The 17,726-nt window shown below is 35.3% G+C and overlaps 1 protein-coding gene across 1 annotated transcript in view; it reads left to right on the top strand.

Annotated features, from left to right (window-relative positions):
- SLC9C1 (solute carrier family 9 member C1) overlaps nt 1-17,726 on the top strand; it is a 145,698-nt gene that overhangs the window by 50,311 nt on the left and 77,661 nt on the right. The window contains exons 8-11 of the mRNA XM_037813191.1: nt 384-483; nt 1,976-2,119; nt 2,778-2,952; nt 13,073-13,154. Coding sequence (XP_037669119.1) covers nt 384-483; nt 1,976-2,119; nt 2,778-2,952; nt 13,073-13,154 — 501 coding nt within the window. The remainder of the gene's footprint in view (nt 1-383; nt 484-1,975; nt 2,120-2,777; nt 2,953-13,072; nt 13,155-17,726) is intronic.

Below are 17,726 nucleotides of genomic sequence, written 5' to 3'. Positions count from 1 at the left end.
AAAAAAATCATCAGTTTCTTTCCATTCTACCCAAGCATCACCCTCTGGGACAATTAGACTTTGCAGAGGGCAGTTAGACCTTGTAGAGCAGGCTCTACATCCTATGAAGAGTTCTGTGAGTTCCATATTTTTGCCAGTGATCTGAACCAAAGCAATGCAAAGATGTCCAGTATAGACTTTACTACAAAAGTGAAAGTGTGAAGCTCTCTAGGAAAAAGGTTGATGGGTGATGGTAATAATTTGCAATATTTTCCAATTGATAATAGTGTTATAGCCTCTCTATAAAGTAACTGTACTATCAAATATATATTATCATCATTGATGAAATCTGTGCCACTACTGATGTTAAGTTAATGCTTTATGTTTATTTCTTTTTAAAATAGGTCAGCTATGTGGAATGTCTGGAATATTTACTCTGTCTATTATGGGACTTTTTTTAAATTCTACCAGTTTTAAACCAGGAATTGCAGCACTCCTTCTCAAGTGAGTAGCTAGCATATTTTCACTTTACTTCATACATTGGAACCTGTAATATTATAGTAGTAACCACAACTAAATCTACTTGGTCAAAGAAAGTTCTCAACTTGCAAACTACTCAACTAAAACTCTTTGTAAGAACTCTATTGCCTGTGCCTTCTTCTCCTCTAATTTTAGACTAAATTTGTAACCTCCCCTGGGGTTCATGCTGGCTCTATTGCTCCACTAAGTCCTCAAGTCTCTGACCATCTACTCAGTAATTTCCAGTCTAAATCTTATATCCACAAGGCAGGACTGAGATTAGGGTGAAGCAAGTGAGGCACTTGCCTCAGGCACAAAATTTAAGAGGGTGGTCCAAAATTCAGTAATCATGATAAGTAATGATTTTTGATGAATATTTTTAAATTTTTAATGAAATATTTTTAAAATTTGAAATTAATATGAAAAATCTACTATGGACAAAATATCAAAAATGTAAATAAAAACAGAATCAGTATTACTGACAGTTCCTTTTGCCTCACACTCTGATATGACTCAGCATGGTATTGCCAATAGGGATAGAAGACTAGTGTTCTAAGATGATGAAATGATGCCATGAAGAGCAGATTAAAAGATTAAGACTAAGGCATTTGAAGAGGGTTGGTAGTATTGTACAAGAAAGTATGGCTAAACTAAATTAAAGCAAGACTATGAGTACAACTGTGCAAAATTGTGTCCTTCTCAAGGACACTCAAATGAGAGGAGGGTGGAATCTTTGGCAGCATGCAAAGGCATTTTTTCTAATGCTCCACACATAGAGGAGGAACTTGACCTAAATCACACAAAGGCAACAGATGTGCTAACAGAGACTCTGAGTGGAAATCATGATATTTGCAATTTTGGAGAACGCTACAGAAAATAGGATGAATTCAGAAGTCTGAAGCTTAAAGGTATAGGATTTTATAGGCGTCCGGACCATGTCACTGAAGTTTCATGGCCAATATTGGTATTTGATGTTAAAATTGTTCTTCCTGCTGCTGATTAGAAACTGATTCCTGAGCTTTGGGAATGATGCAGAGTTTTTCAGGGCTCTGGAGCACTTGAATTATCACACTGACACAAGTTCAAAATGGAGAATCTCAAAGGACATTCGTATGAATAAGAGAGTCACATCTTCTGAGTGCTAGCTAGACTAGAGGCAAAGCCTTAATTCTATCACTATGATACCTGAATGATTGAATTCTATCAAATAGCATAGCTTAAAGCAAAACATTTATTTCGAAGTCAGTCTAAAAAAAATGACACTGATATGTAGGCAGTGTAAACTGGTTAAAATTGCTTTAGAATTATTTGTTTAGTTGCCTTAGTGCTTCTCTTTGACCAGTTGGATTTTAAGCCCCTTGATTGTCAGTAAATCCCTTATTCATCTTTATTTGTGGTTGCAAGCATAGATAAAACTTACAATATATATGTTAGATTAATTAACTATAATTAACTGTGAAATTTTTTTTAAATGCAGATTCTGGAATTGTCTATCATTTGTATCTTTTCTTATGGTGTTTACTTTCACTGGAGTTCTAATTCCTGCATATACATATTTATATATATCATTTGCTGATATATATTATTCATTAAATATCTACTTCACCTTGGTTGTTTTAAGGTAAGAATGTCATTTGAATTTTTCCTAGGTAGGAAGTAAAATGTTAGCAATTTGAGTGATGAAGATTGAAGAAATGGGAGGTTCCTTTTTAAGTGTTTTTTTCTCCTCTATGTCATCTCCTTTTCAGCTACATGGACAGACTCTTTTTGCCTCTTAGAATTGGAAAATTAGTTGAGTTGTTGATATCAAGTCTGCTAGTGTCAAGTAAATGGAAATTAGTCCCAAATTATCAGGTACAATTAATGTAAATTTTAGGAATGATGTGTGGCATAGAAAAGAAATAAAAATGAATTGACCAATACTGGACATTTTCCTCTCTTCTTACTCATTAGATTTACTTTTATTCCTTTTGTGGGATCCAGAATACACCTACAAAACTGTATCTAGATTTTGTTTTTCCTCCTGAAAAAGCACCACTCAAGGGTGATGTGGGTTTACCCTATTATTCACCTAGCAAAAGAAACAAAAAGACTATTGCCATTCTTATGACTGTGTAGAACTTCTCTGTCTTCCTTTGTGCTATGTCAACAGGGCATGAAGAATGGCACATTTGTCTGAGAGTTGGCAACTCCACAGGAATAGATTGGGATAAAGTGGAATGAAAGGGAAAGAAATGTCTGTGATAAAAATAACATAAAAAAATTATTTTGTCTTCTAGACTTGGGGTCATTCTACTACTGAGTCCTCTTCTGTCTCGACTTGGTCATGGGTTCAGCTGGCGCTGGGCCTTCATAATGGTGTGCAGTGAAATGAGAGGGACGCCTAATATAAACATGGCCCTTCTACTTGCCTACTCTGACAATGCCCCTGGATCTCAGAGGGAAAAATCTCAAGTAAAGAAAGCTGTAATTTTATTTGAATAGTTTATAAGACGGTCGCTGTGCACAAAAAATACACAGCTGTGAGGGAGCTCAACCCTACTTGGGCTGTGAGGATGCTATGATAGCAATACTCAGGAGAGGAGAAATAACTGGCAACTTTCTATTTCCCCATTCAAGTTTAGGGATTCCTAAATTCCTTCATCACACTAACACTTCCATTCTGTTTTATTCCACATAAACTCCAATTGTAAAGAAAAGATTATAAAGTAATTACCAATGTCTAATTAAATAATAGTCAGTTCAACCACTAAAACACCAAATTCTGAAACATGGCTTTTAAAACCAAAATTGTCTAATATTACATGACCTCCCTCTACTTTTTTAACCTATCTCTGCATGATTAAATAATCAAGATCATTGTCATCACCATACAAACTGCCCATTGTAATAGCGAGCATTGCACACAGATATGAGCTCTGAAACTTTTACCTTGACTATTATTTGCTGTGTGGCCTTCAGCAAGTTTAATTCTCAACCCCACCCCCAAGTGTCAGTTTCTTCATCTCCAAACAGATTTAACAATAATACCACTGGTGTGCTGGGAAGTGTTTAAGAATGAACTTTCTTAGATGGAGGGGCACAGGTGAGAAGCCTTGTTTTGTAGAATTTGTCAATTTCTGCAGTATAATCACTCCTACCAAGAGAATGTCAGTCAGCTCACAAATTTTCTGAAAATTTAGCAGTCAGTCCTCATGAACTGATACAAGCTGGCTCTAGCACACCACTACCCCAAAGGGTTATTGTGAGAAATAGAAAGATAATCATGATGATGATGATGATGATGATACCACATAGACCTGCTTTGAAATAAAACCTTAGTAAATCAAAGCACTGGGTCAGATCTCCCTACTACCAATAATTACTTGAAAAGAAATTAATACTCCTTTCTCAATTTAATCTAGCTTAACCCTACAGTATCTTGTTAAACTTGATTGAGAGGCATAACATTGAGGCATTAAAAATACTAATTTCAAAGACAGAATTCCTTTTTAATCCTGCCTCTACCACTCACAAGTTATGAGACTTTGGATAAATTACAGTGCCTCAGTTTCCCCATGTTATAATTGGGACAGTATTGTTATCTTCTTTACAGAATTATAGTAAGGATTAAATAAACCTAGAAGGTTGTATGCCTATTATATGCCTGCTATATAAGTGTTAGCTTTTATTACTATTAAAACATTAAATTAATTTAGTGGTCCTCAACTTTAGAATCCTTGGGGAGCTTTTAGAAAAAATACAATACCTGTGGAATTCTGACTTTGGGCATGATAAATAATAGATATGAGATTTACCTTCCATGGTAATAACTCAAAAACTGGTAAACTTATATGAAGCAACTGATTTCAGGTATTGGACTAGAGACATTGTATGGTTAGATCCTTAAGAGAAATGAAACACATGAGGTGAATTAATGTTCACGCTGACTTTCTTCCAAACTGTGGCACAGAGAAGTGGAGACAAACAGAAAAGTAGTGTCCCTGAGTGGGGAAAGGGGGAGATAAATATAATTCTTTAAATCTACTGAAACAACTTCAGGATATCAGGAAAGGATGAACTATGTAGGAACACCAAAAATCTGCATGGGGGCCCATGGAATAATTAGTCCAACAGTAATCTGTGCATGTGTGAAAAGAGAATTGGAAATGACCAGCAGAAAACAGCTTTAAGAGAGCTTTGAGCTGAATGGAGATTCTGCAGGCCACATGGTAATGGACACTGAAGTTCTGACTAGCCACAGTGTAGAAACCTCAATGAATATCACATGGGTTGAGTTGTAAGACCCAGAAAGGCTATGCCTTAGAAATAGGGATTATATGCCCTGGAGTAAGGTTTACTCTAGACCCACTCTAAGAAAGACCAAAACCATACCTTGGTGAGATAATTTGACCTGCCAGTAAGTTAACTGCCTACCTACCAAACAAAACTCAAGATGTTTTAAAGAAAGACAACATAATCAAGAATCTCGACAATGTAGCATCCATAAGTCCAGCCTAAAATTAAATATTACCATCCATGTGAAGAAGAAGAAGAAAAATGTAACCCATAATTAGGAGAGAAAATTATTCAATTGATGCAGACCCAGAGATGGAACAGATGTTGGACTAGCAGAACTATTACAAATATTTTCAAGAATTTAAAGGGGAAAAATGGACTTAAGGAGTAAAGACATGGGATGTATCAATGAAGAAATTGAAACTACAAAAAAGAATCAAAGAGAAATTCTAGAAGTGAAAAAATATCTGAAATGAAAAATTAACTTCATAAGCTTAATGGAAGAAAAAAAGGAATCTGTCAACTTTAAGATAGATTGACATAAATTAGACAACTGAAATATAGAGAAAAAAACTATTTAGAAAATGAATAGCAGCTCAATGACTTTTAGAATGATATCAAGCAGGGGAGCATACATTTAATTGGTGTCTGTGATGTTTAGGTTCATGTGTCAACTTGGCCAGGTTATGGTACCCAGGTATCTGGTTGAGCAAGCACTGGCCTAACCATTACTGCAAGGACATTTGTGGCTGCTTAATAAACCAGAAGGCTGGTTTGTTAAATCACCAATTTGGCTACAGCTGTGACTGATGATGTCAATGAAGGGCATGTCTTCTACAAAGAGAGAATAAGATTTAATCCATTCAGTTGAAGACTTTGAAGCAAGACAGATAGAGGACATTCACTTCTTTGGCTGACCAGTGAAGCATTTCCTGAGGAGTTCATCGAAGTTGCCAGTTTGTTTCCTGAGGAGTTCATTGAACACGTTCATCAAAGTTGCTGGTTTGCTGCCTGAGGAGTTCATTGAACATCTTCATTGGAGTTGCCAGTTTGCTGCCTGCCCTACAGAATTTGGAGTTGTGCATACCCACAGTTGCCTGAGACACTTTTATAAATCTTATATTTATAGATATCTCTTGTTGATTCTGTTCCCCTACAGAACCCTAACTAATGCAGTGTCCAAAAAGGAAAGGGAAAGATTAAGGTAGAGAAAACATTGGAAGAAATGATGACCAAAATTTTCCTATCTGATTTTAGAAAACCAACCCACAGATCCAATAAACTCAATGAGCCTGAAGCAGGTAAATCAAAAAGAAATCCACACCAATGCACATTTTAGTCAAATTGCTGAAAACCAAAGAGAAAGAGAAAGCTTAAAAGCAGCCAGAGTAAAACACACACACACACACACACACACACACACACACACACACAGATAAGTAAGAGCACCACTTACTTCTTATTAGACACAATGCAATCCAAAAGACAATGGAATAGTATCTTTAACATGCTGGGGGAGGAAAAAAATCAACCTAAAATTCTATTTACAGATAAAATATCCCTCAAACAAAAAGGTAAAATAATTCTCAAATGAACAAAAGTTGAAAGAATGCATCACCAGTATATCTTCACTGTAAGAAATGCTAAAGGAATTTCTTCAGACTAAAGAGAAATGATATCAGATACAAACAGCATTACACAAAGAAAGTCAAAAATTATAAATATGTGATAATTACAGAAACATTTGTTCCTCTTTTCTTAATTGTTAAAGGACAATTAATTATTTAATTAAAAGTTAGTAATATATTATGAGGTTGACAACATATATAAGAGTAAAATGCCTTTCCAGGCTGTAATGAGGGGCCTGAACCTCCCTGCTCTGCTGGTGTCAGAGAAGGTGGAGTAGGGAGTTGGGTCTTTCATCCCTTCTGGGTGGCAGCAAGGCTCCCACCCACAGTGTCAGTGGACACTATGTGGGAAGCCTGAAATTCCATCCCCACCCAGCAGTACCAAGGTGCCCTTATCCCTCTCCACTAGAAAGAAGATGACTAGTGTAGAGTCAGAACTCCCACCAGTACTCAACAGTAAGGTCATCCCCACAACTATCAAGATCAGGCAATATCAGTGGTATAATTGGAGGAGCAAGAACTTCCACCTCTGCCTAGAAATTACAATGAGTCTTCCCCCTTGGGTTTCAATGGAGACTTATTGGGGAACCTGGATTTCCACTTCCATCTGACAACAATGAGGGGGCACCCCCACATTTCTTCACAGAGCAGAGTCCAAGAAAACCAGCCCAAAAAGAAAATTTACATGAGATCCATGGTCTAATAACATGTACCAAAGTGTTCAGGTTTCAGTCAGAAATCAAACTGAATGAAAAATATAATTATAAGTTGCCAAAATGACAAACATTAGAATTATCTGACAAAGAACTTGGAATAGCCATCATAAAAAATATGCACCAAGCAATTATGAACACACTTGAAGGAAATGAAGACAAGTGAAAATAGCAAAAAAATAGAAGTCATATAGAAAAACAAAATGAAAAATAGAGTAACAATTAAAAACACTCATAGAATGGACTGAAGAGAAGAAATGAGGGAACAGAAGACTGGTTCAGAGAACTGGAAGATTAAACAATAGAAATTACCAGATCAGAACAACATAGAGAAAATAAACTGGGAACAAAAATATAAACAAAAATATAACAAAAAATCTAATATTTGTGTTACCAGAGTATCAGAAGAAGAGGAAAAGAGATCAGGACTGAAGAAAGAACTCGGAAATAATGTTTAAACTTCTTAAATTTAGCAAAAGACAAAAGCATACAGTCAAGAAGTGAACCCCAGACAAGATAACCAAGATACATCATAGTCAAACATTTGAAAACTGAAGACAAAGGAAAAATCTTAAAAGCAGGGAAAGAGAAAGAACACTTTATTTATAAAAACAACTCAAATGACAGCAGAAGATGAGGGAATATTTTCCCATTTATTTTATGAACCTAGAATTACCTGGATACCAAAACCAAAGATGGTACAAAAAAAGAAAACCATTAACCAATATCCCTCATGAATATATATGCAAATGTCCTTAACAAAATATTAGCAAATTTAACTCAGCAATATATGAAAATTATTCACTATGACCCAATGGAGTTTATTTCAGGAAAGCAAGGCAGTTTCAATATTTCAAAATCAATCAGTATAATCCACCATATACTCAGACTGAAGAAGAAAAATCACATGATCAATCATGTGATGCAGAAAAAGCATTTGAATCAATTCAATATCCATTTATGATAAAATATCCATCAAAAGAAGAGGAATAGAGGAGAACTTCCTAAAATTTATGAAGAAAAGCTACAAACAAACAAACAAAAAAAAACCTTACAGGTAACATTTTACTTACTAATGAAAGACTTAAAGACTTAAATGCTTTCCCCTGTAAGATTAGGAATGAATATAGTGACAACACTAAATGCTGGTGAGGATGCTGAGAAACTGAATCACTATTACATTCATTATACTAATAATACAATTATATCCAAGTTAAATGTTTAATTTGTAAAAGAATGGGAGGAGGAGGATTGGAAGAGGGGAAGATGAAGAAGATGAAGACGACAAGGGAGAAATTGAAGACAAAGACAAAGATGAAGAAGAAAGAATTTCCAATACCGTTAATGAAAATGAATATTCACTACAAATTCTACAATTATTATAGGAGTAAAAAGGGGAAACTATGCACAACTTTATGCCAAGAAATACAACACCTTAGGGGAAATAGTTAAACTCTTCAGAAACCACAACTTACCAAAACTGACACAAGAAGAAACAGAAAATATAAGTTCAGATGGCATGACTAGTGAATTCTAGCAAATATTTAAGGAATAAACAATACTAATTTTACACAAACTCTCCATAAAATAGAAGTAGAAGAGAACAATTCCTTATCCATTTTATGTGACCATCCTATCTGATACCAAACACCAACAGACATAACAAGAAAAATAAAATACTGATCAAACATGATGCAAAAGTCCTTTAGAAAAAGATTTAGTTAACAAAATATACAATACATAAAAAGGATAATACACTATAACCAAGTTGCTTTTATCCCCAAAATACAAAGTTAGTTTAGCATTCAAAAATCAATCAATATATTTCCCTAAATTGCCACAATAAAATATCATTACATATATGATCATTTCAAGTGATACAGAAAAAGCATTTGACAAAATTTAACTTCCATTTATGATTTTTTTTTTTAGCTTTTATAAAGGGGGTTTATTTGGTTACAAAGTTAGAGTCTTAATCCATAAAGTGTCCAAACTAAGGTGTCAAATAGGGTACCTTCACAGAAGAATGGCCAATTGGCATCTGGAAAACCTCTGTTGTCTGGGAAGGCACATGGCCTGCATTTTCTTCCTTTTCTCCCAGGTTGTGTTTCAAAATGGCTTTCTTCCAGGATGTTTCTCTCTAGGCATCTGAAGTCATTCTCTTAGTTTCTCCCAGGCAAACTCTGGAGTAGTAAAAGTCTACTTTCAATGGACATCTTCAAAATGTCTATTTCAGTTGCAGCTGCTCAGAGGTCTTCTATTTACAAACTTTTATACTACTCCAGTGATAAAATCAAGACCCACACCGAATGGGTGGGGCCACACCTCCATGGAAATGATCTAATCAAAGGTATTACCCACAGTTGGGTGGGTCACATCCCCATAGAAACAGCCTAATCCAAATAAGCTAATCTAATCAAAACTAACATGGCCACCCCCACAAGGTTACATTAAAGAACATGGCATTGGAGAACCTAAGATGGCAGCTAGGAGAGACAGGGCAAAAAAACACCTCCATGAAAAACACTAGACAAAAGCCAGAAAGTTACCCAGAACACCAGTTCCAGAGCTGCACCAGCAGGACAAGGTCTGCCAAATCCACAGGGACCATGCACCTGGTGAAACCAGGAGTCCGTGTTCTGAAACTAGTGAGCAAGCCCACTGAATATCTGCTACCACACTGCGGTGTGGGGAAACCATGGGTTGGCATTTGGAGGAGAACTAGTTCTATTTTAAAAAACCCAAAAGCAGCTGCAGATAAGGCAGTGAGAACCGCACAGTGAAACACGGCAGGAATGGGCTGTATGAACACCTCAGCATCTGGTGTGGAAGACAGCCCTGCATGCACCTGCTACCAGTCATCTCAGAGTGAGGAAGGCAGTGGTGAGCCAAAAAGGCATGCATGAGTTTTAAAAAAAAAACTTCCTGGGACCTAGAATTTGATAGAAATTACCTTAAACTAATAGAGGGCATTATAAGTACCTAAAGCTAACATGATACTTAATAGTAAAATATTGAATGCTTTTCCTCTAAGTTTGGAAATGAGACAATAATGTCTGCTATCTACACTTCATGCAACATTGCGTTCAATGCTATATGCAGTGCAATAGGGGGGAAAAGGGCATACATACTGGTATGTACCAAATAATTACTAGATTAATAAGTGAATTTAGCAAGATCATGGGATACGTGTTCAATATATAAAACAAGTATATTTCTACATATTAGCAACAATCATGAAAATGAAATAAAAATAACATAACAATAGCATAAAGATATGACATACTTAGTAATAAAGTAAATATGTCTATTAGCTATCTGTTGCTAGGTAACAATTTATCCCCCAACTTAACTGCTTCAACAACAAACATTTATTATCTCAGTTTCTGTGGACCAGGAATCTGAGTGCAGATTGTCTGGGGCTCTCTGATTCAGTTCCTTTCATGAAGTTTTAGTTAAGTATCAACTGGAGTTGCAATCATCAAAAGGTTCAACTGTGGCTGAAAAAACCTGCTCCCAAGCTCACTCATGTGGATGTTGGCAGAATTCAGTTCCTTCCAAATGGTTACATTAAAGGCCTCAGTTACTTGCTGGCTCTTGGCCAGAAGCCTTCCTCAGTCCCTTGCCATTTGGGTCTCTCCATAGAGACATGGTAGCTGACTTCACTCAGAATGAGCAAGAGATATAGAAACAGCAAGTGCCCAAGATGGAAGCCATAGCCTTTTTATAACCTAATTTTGAAGTGACAACCCATCATGTCTGCCATATTTTATTTATTAGAACTGAGTCAGGAAGCCCAGTCCACACTCAAGAGGAATGGATTTCATGCGGATGTAGATACAAGGGGGTGGAGATCCTTGAGAGCCATCTAAGGGGCTCCTTTCCACATGTGCAAATCCTGTACATTGAAAAATACAAAACAATATTGATAGAAATTTAGATGTAAATAAGTGGAGCAATATACCACATTCATGGATTGGAAGATAAGATTTTTAAGATGTCCGTTTTCCCCATACTGAACACTATAATCAACATGATCTCAATCCCATCAGATTTTTTTTAGATATAGAAAAGCTGATTTTAAAATTTATAAGTAAATGCAAAAGACCTATAATATACAAACAAGTTTTGAGAAAGAATAACAAAGTCTAAGGACTAACATTATCCATCTTCAGGACTTACTGTAACTTACTATAAAGATATAGTAATCAAACTAGCAGAGTGTTGCCATAAGAATAAATGAATAGATCAATGGAATACAATAAAAAGTACAGCAAAGTTTCACATTTCTATAATAAATTATTTTTTACAAATATGCCAAAGCAGTTCAATGGGGAAAAGAAATAGCTATAGTCATTAGAAAAAAGAAAATAAAACTTCTATTCTTAGCTCACACCCTAAATATAAATTGATTCAAGATGGATCATAGACATAAATTTAATTTTGAAGTATTGAAAGCTTCTGTAAGAAAACATAAGACAATTACTTTGTGACTCTGGGATAGACAGAGGTTTCTTAAGACACAAAAAATGCTAGGTATAAAAGGAGAAAAACATGGACTTCAACAACATCAAAAACTTTTGTTTATCAAAAGGTACTTTTATGGAAATGGAAAGAAAAACCAGAGTGGGAGACATTATTCACAATGCATATATTTGTATGCATATGTACAAAGCATATATATATTTAACCCCTGAAGTTTTATAATAAAAAGGAAAACAACCCAATATTTTAAATGGGCAAAAGATTTGAACAAACTCCTCACAAAGCAAGATATATACCAAATAAGCACATTAAAGATGTCCAACATCACATTCCTTATCAGGGAAATGAAAATTAAAACCACAATGAGACACATAATGTATGGTTCAATTTATATGAAGTTTCTAAAATTAGCAATACTTATCTACACAAATAGAAATCAGAACAGTGGTTGCCTCTCATTGGGTGGGGGTTTGATTGGGAAGGGGCACTGGAGAAATTTCTGGGGGAAATGAAAATGCTCTACATCTGGATAGAATTGTGGGTTACATGGGTGTATGCATTGTCAAAACTCATCAAACTGTACATTTCACTGTATGTAGATTATATCTCAGGGTTTTTTGTTTTGTTTTCTTTTGTTTTTTACCAATGCCTGGGCTGCACCTTGAATAATTAAATCAGAATATTCACTGGGAGCATCCTGGGCACTAATATTTAAAGTTTCCCAAGTGATTCTATAGTGCAGTGGGGGGTTGAGAGTGTCTAACCTGGTTTCATGCTGTGTTACCAAACTCCTTCTGTGGTCATAGAACAGAGTAGTGCCTGGGGGGTTCATGAAAGTTCTGCAAGAAAGAATTCCATAAATCAGCACAAATATGTAGAGTCAGTCTAGAAAGCGTTTCTCCACACATCTGTGAGATTGTCATGGTATTTTAAGTGAAGAAAGAAATCATGTGGCACCGAAGACATGAATTTCTCCTCCCTGCTGACAGTGAAAGAGTGCAAGAGAGACAAACTATGAGGTGGAGCAAACATATCAAAGCCTCTCAGTTATTCTCTCTTCCCAGGTGAGGGGATTTATTCGGCACACAAATACTGGTAATGCTAGGCAGAGGACAATGTAGCCATGCACAGTGGGTAAGAATTGATAAAGGAAATGCGGGCATATTCCCAGAGCCCAAGAAGTACAGCAGTGGAATTTAGGGACAAGTGTTCTTTTATCTCCATAAGCACATATTTACTTGTCAGACCATGGGTCCTGATTTTTGGTTTGGTTACAAATACTTTAGACAACATACATGCAGGAAGACAGAGAATCTCCAGAGTACTTTCCTCATGCCTCACATCCAAATTCCTCCCCATCTAAGATCATCCATTGATATAGTACAACCTATCTTAATTTACATCACTAAATATGGAGTGTATTATGTGAAATTACCATGATTACTTACTCTGCATTCTTTTTTATTCTAGATATTATTTCATGGAGTGGCAGTATGCTTAGTTACCCTGATTTTCAATAGATTTATTTTGCCAATGGCAGTTACTAAACTAGGTAAGATCTACTAATTTGTATGGTGAGTGAAGAGGAAGATAACTAAAAATGCTAAAGAAGTACTAATAATGATGAATCTATATAAATACAAGTCAACAATGCCTAATTGAAGAGGACATTGAGTCTCTATTTAAAGGCATTTCTGAGCTGATGCTTATATTAGAGTGAAGAGAAACAGACATTACACAATTCAAATAAGGTAATACCAAAGAGTTATATGGGTCTCAAAGGACACAAACCACAAAATGAAATAAAACATAGGACACAAGAGGTGCTAAATTCCTGAGGAGCTAAAGAGAGGGTAAATTCAAGTATAGATAGAAAGGTTTGAAGGGTTGGGAACTTAGAGAATAGAGTGGAGAGTTGAGGAAGGCCAGATGGAAGAGGTAGGAAGGAGTCAGATGATGAAGAGCCTTGTAAATCCTGATAAAGAGTTGGTATTTTATTTTAAGAGTAAAAGGAGTTATTTGATTGGTTTAAGCAAGTAAGAATCATTATATGAGTAAGGTCTTAAAAAGACCAGTCTAGATGCTGTGGATAACTTACTGGGGGTTATGGGAAAGAAGAAGCAGAAATGTTAGTTACAAGGCTTTGCTTTTAGGTGGGTCACATGTCAATGGAAGTGACTTAATCCAGTGATTGCAACTTAATCAACACTAATACGTCTGCCCCCACAAGACTGCATCAAAGAACATGGCTTTTTCTGGGGGACATAATATATACAAACCTGCACAGAGGCCAATATGTATTCTTTGTGAGGATAGGAGAGGAGAGATTGGTTTAGCAAGCTGTGTATATCGTATTCCCATCTGGAAGATTTAAAGTATACAGTAATATCTTACAAGCACTGAGAAGTCCTGTAGTAAAGAAACCTGTGTAATTACTTTTGACCTTATATGAACATAGGAAAACAGTTTAGGAAATACTAAATTTATTTTTTTGCAACCTGTTAGACCATTAGCTATAGAAAGAACTTTTTAAAACACGTTTCTGCTCTCATCAAAATCAAATTATTTGTTAAAATGTAGCTGTTATTTATATTTATTAACATTTAACTATTTCTTAAATATATGTTATTCCCTGAAAAAGTTCAGAGCATTCATATAATGAAAGTTGGAATGTAAACACAGCATGGGAACATTTTTTCTTAAGTATTTCCCGTTTTGATCATTTTAAAATGCAAAATTTATTAGCATTTTTCTTGTCATTTTCCCATTTCCTTTGACATTTCTTTGGAATTCTAGTGCTCTTCTTTAACCAGGACTTCTTATGCTTAATTGTTTGATTACAGTAACAGACTATAAGTAATATTAATTTAAAATAGGGCTCCTATATTTATTTGTCCAGTAACTGGTTTTTTCTATGCTGGTGGAGTGATAATTTCCTGATCTTAGCCTCAGGCAGCTTTTTCTAATCAGCTAAAAAGAGACCAGAATATTCCCAAGTCCCTTGAGAACTTCTTTTTAATCAACTCCAGAAAGATAAGTGATGTCAGTGAAAGTGGCAGAGTGAAGAACACTAAAATTCCATCCCCCCCCCCCGAAAAACAACAACAACAACAAAAACTAGCAAAATTGTCAGAATCAATTTCTTCAAGACCATAAAAACAAACCAAAGATTTCTTGTTACCCAGGGAACATTAATTCAAAGAAGAAATGGCTTAATCGCAGCAAGAACAGTGAGCTTTGTGGCATTTTACTTAACCCAGTCCCCTCTCCAGCTCTCCAGATCAGCCAGTGCCTTAAAAATAAGAGCATGCATTCCCAGTACCAGAGGAGCAGAAAGGACCTAAATTCACAAGGAATTGTAATTATGTGTTTTGATCTGTCTAACAACTCCCTAGGAGACTGGATCAAAAGGCAATGTCTTTATTTCACCTGACTTGGAACAGGTCTAGTGCTAAAGCTGCTACCCAGGGAGGGTGAAAGTTGTTTGTTAAAAAACAATTACAAGCAAATGTTTTAGTTCCCATTGCCTGACAGATAATAGTTGGGTCAAAGAATAGACTAAAAGCCTTGGGAGGAAAGGGTGAGGAATGATATGTCCATAAGGGTTTTGTAAAGTTCTAACATAGTCCTGAGAATCTATAGGTCACATGTATGATCAGTGCTGTGCACATGCTCAGGAAAGACCAAAGAAAGCATAAGCGCCCACCTCCAGCTGATTTCAAGTCTTGGTGAAAGCAAGAAGTGAATGCTAAGGCAGAGTTGCAAATTGCCTGGGTGAGTATTGAAGGTATGCTCCAACATGCACGTAGAACCCCTAGACAAAGATTGGAACATTTTTTTGATTTGAGGTGTTTATCTAAATCTCTGTCCAATCATTAGCTGACCACTAAGTTAATAGAAGAGAAATCAGTTGCCACACAGGACAAAGAATATAGTCTTTACAGAATTGGCTCAGAAAAGACACTAAACAAACAAACAACAACTACAATAAGTAGTTACAGAAATAAACCTTGTGGAAAGGAGATAATTTGATTTCCAGAAATGTCATATTATAGTATTAAAAGTGACCAGTTTTCAACAACAAAAAATGAGATATACAAAGAAATAAAATGTATAGCCCATACACAAGAAAAAGGCATTCAATAGAAACTATCTCTGAAGACTGGACATTGTGTTTTCTAGACAGACTTCAAATCAGCTATTTTAAATGTGTTCAAAGAGTCAAAGAAAACCATGTCTAAAGAACTAAAGGAAAGTAAGATACCAATGTCTTAAAAAGTAGAGAATTTCAATGAAGAGATGGAAATTATAAAAAGGAACCAAATACAAATTCTGGAGTTGAAAAGTACAATAACCAAAAGGAAAAACCCGCTAGAGGAGCTCATGCAGAATTGAGAAGTCAGAAATAAGAATCAGTGAAATTCAAGACAGGTCATATGAGATTATCTAGTCTAATGAACAGAAAGAACAACAAAAAAAATTTTAAAAGAGATGAACAGAGCTTCATACAGCATTGGTAACCTCAATCAATATATGCATAATGGAATCTCAGAAAGACAGGAGAAAGTGAAACAGGGAAGAAAGTATTTGAACAAATAATGGCTCAAAACTTTCCAATTTGATGAAAGCACTAATCTATACATCCAAGAAGTTCAACAAACTCCAAGTAGGTTAAACTCAAAAAGAGATCCTCATCTAGGCACATTGTAATTAAATTATCAAAAGACAAAGACAAAGAGAATTTTGAAAGCAGCTAGAGGCAAGAGACTTGCCATTAATCTGGCAGCCACAATAGGATTAAAAAATGATTTCTCATTAGAAATCAGGGAGGCCAGAAGGCAGTGGGATAACATATCTAAAATGCTGAAAGTAAAATTGTCAGTAAAGAATCCTAAATGTAGCAAAATTATCCTTCAAAAATGAAGGAGAAATTGATATCCCAAGATAAAAATTGGGAGAGTTTGATGCTAACAGACATGCCCTACAAGAAATGCTAAATGAAAGTACACTAGACATTAAATCAAATCCACATGAAGAAATAAATAACATGGCAAAGCTAGCTACATAGGTAAATATAAATGCTAGTAGTGTGGTTCATTTGGCCCATAAATCCTCTTTTATTCTTGCATATGATTTAAAAGATAAATGCATAAAATAATAATTATACAGCATATTAAGGGGCACATGATGTATAAAAATATGATTTGTGACAATAACAATATAAAGGGGAGAATGAAGCTATATAGTAGCAAAGTTTTTGTATATTATTGGAATTAAATTGTATTAATCTCAACTAGATTGTTGTAAATTAAGATGTTAATTACAGTTCCCAGGTTCACCTCTAAGAAAATAAGTCAAAAGTATGTGCTAAAAAAAGAAGAGGAAGTCAAAAGTATATGCTAAAAAAGAAGGGGCAGATGATAAATTTATAATTTATGTCTTTCTTTTTTTTGAGATATAATTCATGTAACATAAAATTCCCCATTTTAAAGTGTACAATTCAGTGATTTTTAGTGGATTCACTATGCTGGGCAACCTTCACAGGTGTGTAATTTCAGACCATTTCCATCACTCCAAAAAGAAGTGGTACACGTTAGCAGTCAGTCTCAATTTCCCCTCCCATTCCCTGGAAACCACTAATCTACATTCTATCTTTAGAGATTTGCCTATTCTGGGTATTTCCCATAAATGGAACTATATAATATGCCATCTTTTGCATCTGGCTTCTTTCACTTAACATAATGTTTTCAAGGTTGTAGCATGTAACTGCAGTTCATTCCTAATGACTAATATTCCATTGTATGGATACACCTCATTTTGTTTATCCGTTTTTCAGTTGCTGGACATTTGGGTTATTTCCACTTCTTGGCTATTAAGAATAATGCTGTTATGAGCATCCATGTATAAGTTTTCTTAAGAAGGCAGTCTATGCTGGAAATGTAAATTTGGAAATTATTAGCAAATAGATGATATTTAAAGGGATGAGGGAGAGCTTAGGGAAGTATTCTATAACTTTTAAGAAGAACAGATAAGATTTTTCTGGAGAAGACTGTTTAAAAATACGTATGCCTGCCCCCAAACTAGATATTCTAATTCTATAGATCTGGGTTACAATCTGAACAAA

Source organism: Choloepus didactylus, chromosome 1 (assembly GCF_015220235.1).
Source record: "Choloepus didactylus isolate mChoDid1 chromosome 1, mChoDid1.pri, whole genome shotgun sequence".
NCBI lineage: Eukaryota > Metazoa > Chordata > Mammalia > Pilosa > Megalonychidae > Choloepus > Choloepus didactylus.
Note: the sequence above shows the minus strand (reverse complement) of the source record. Positions and strands in the feature narration are given on the sequence as shown.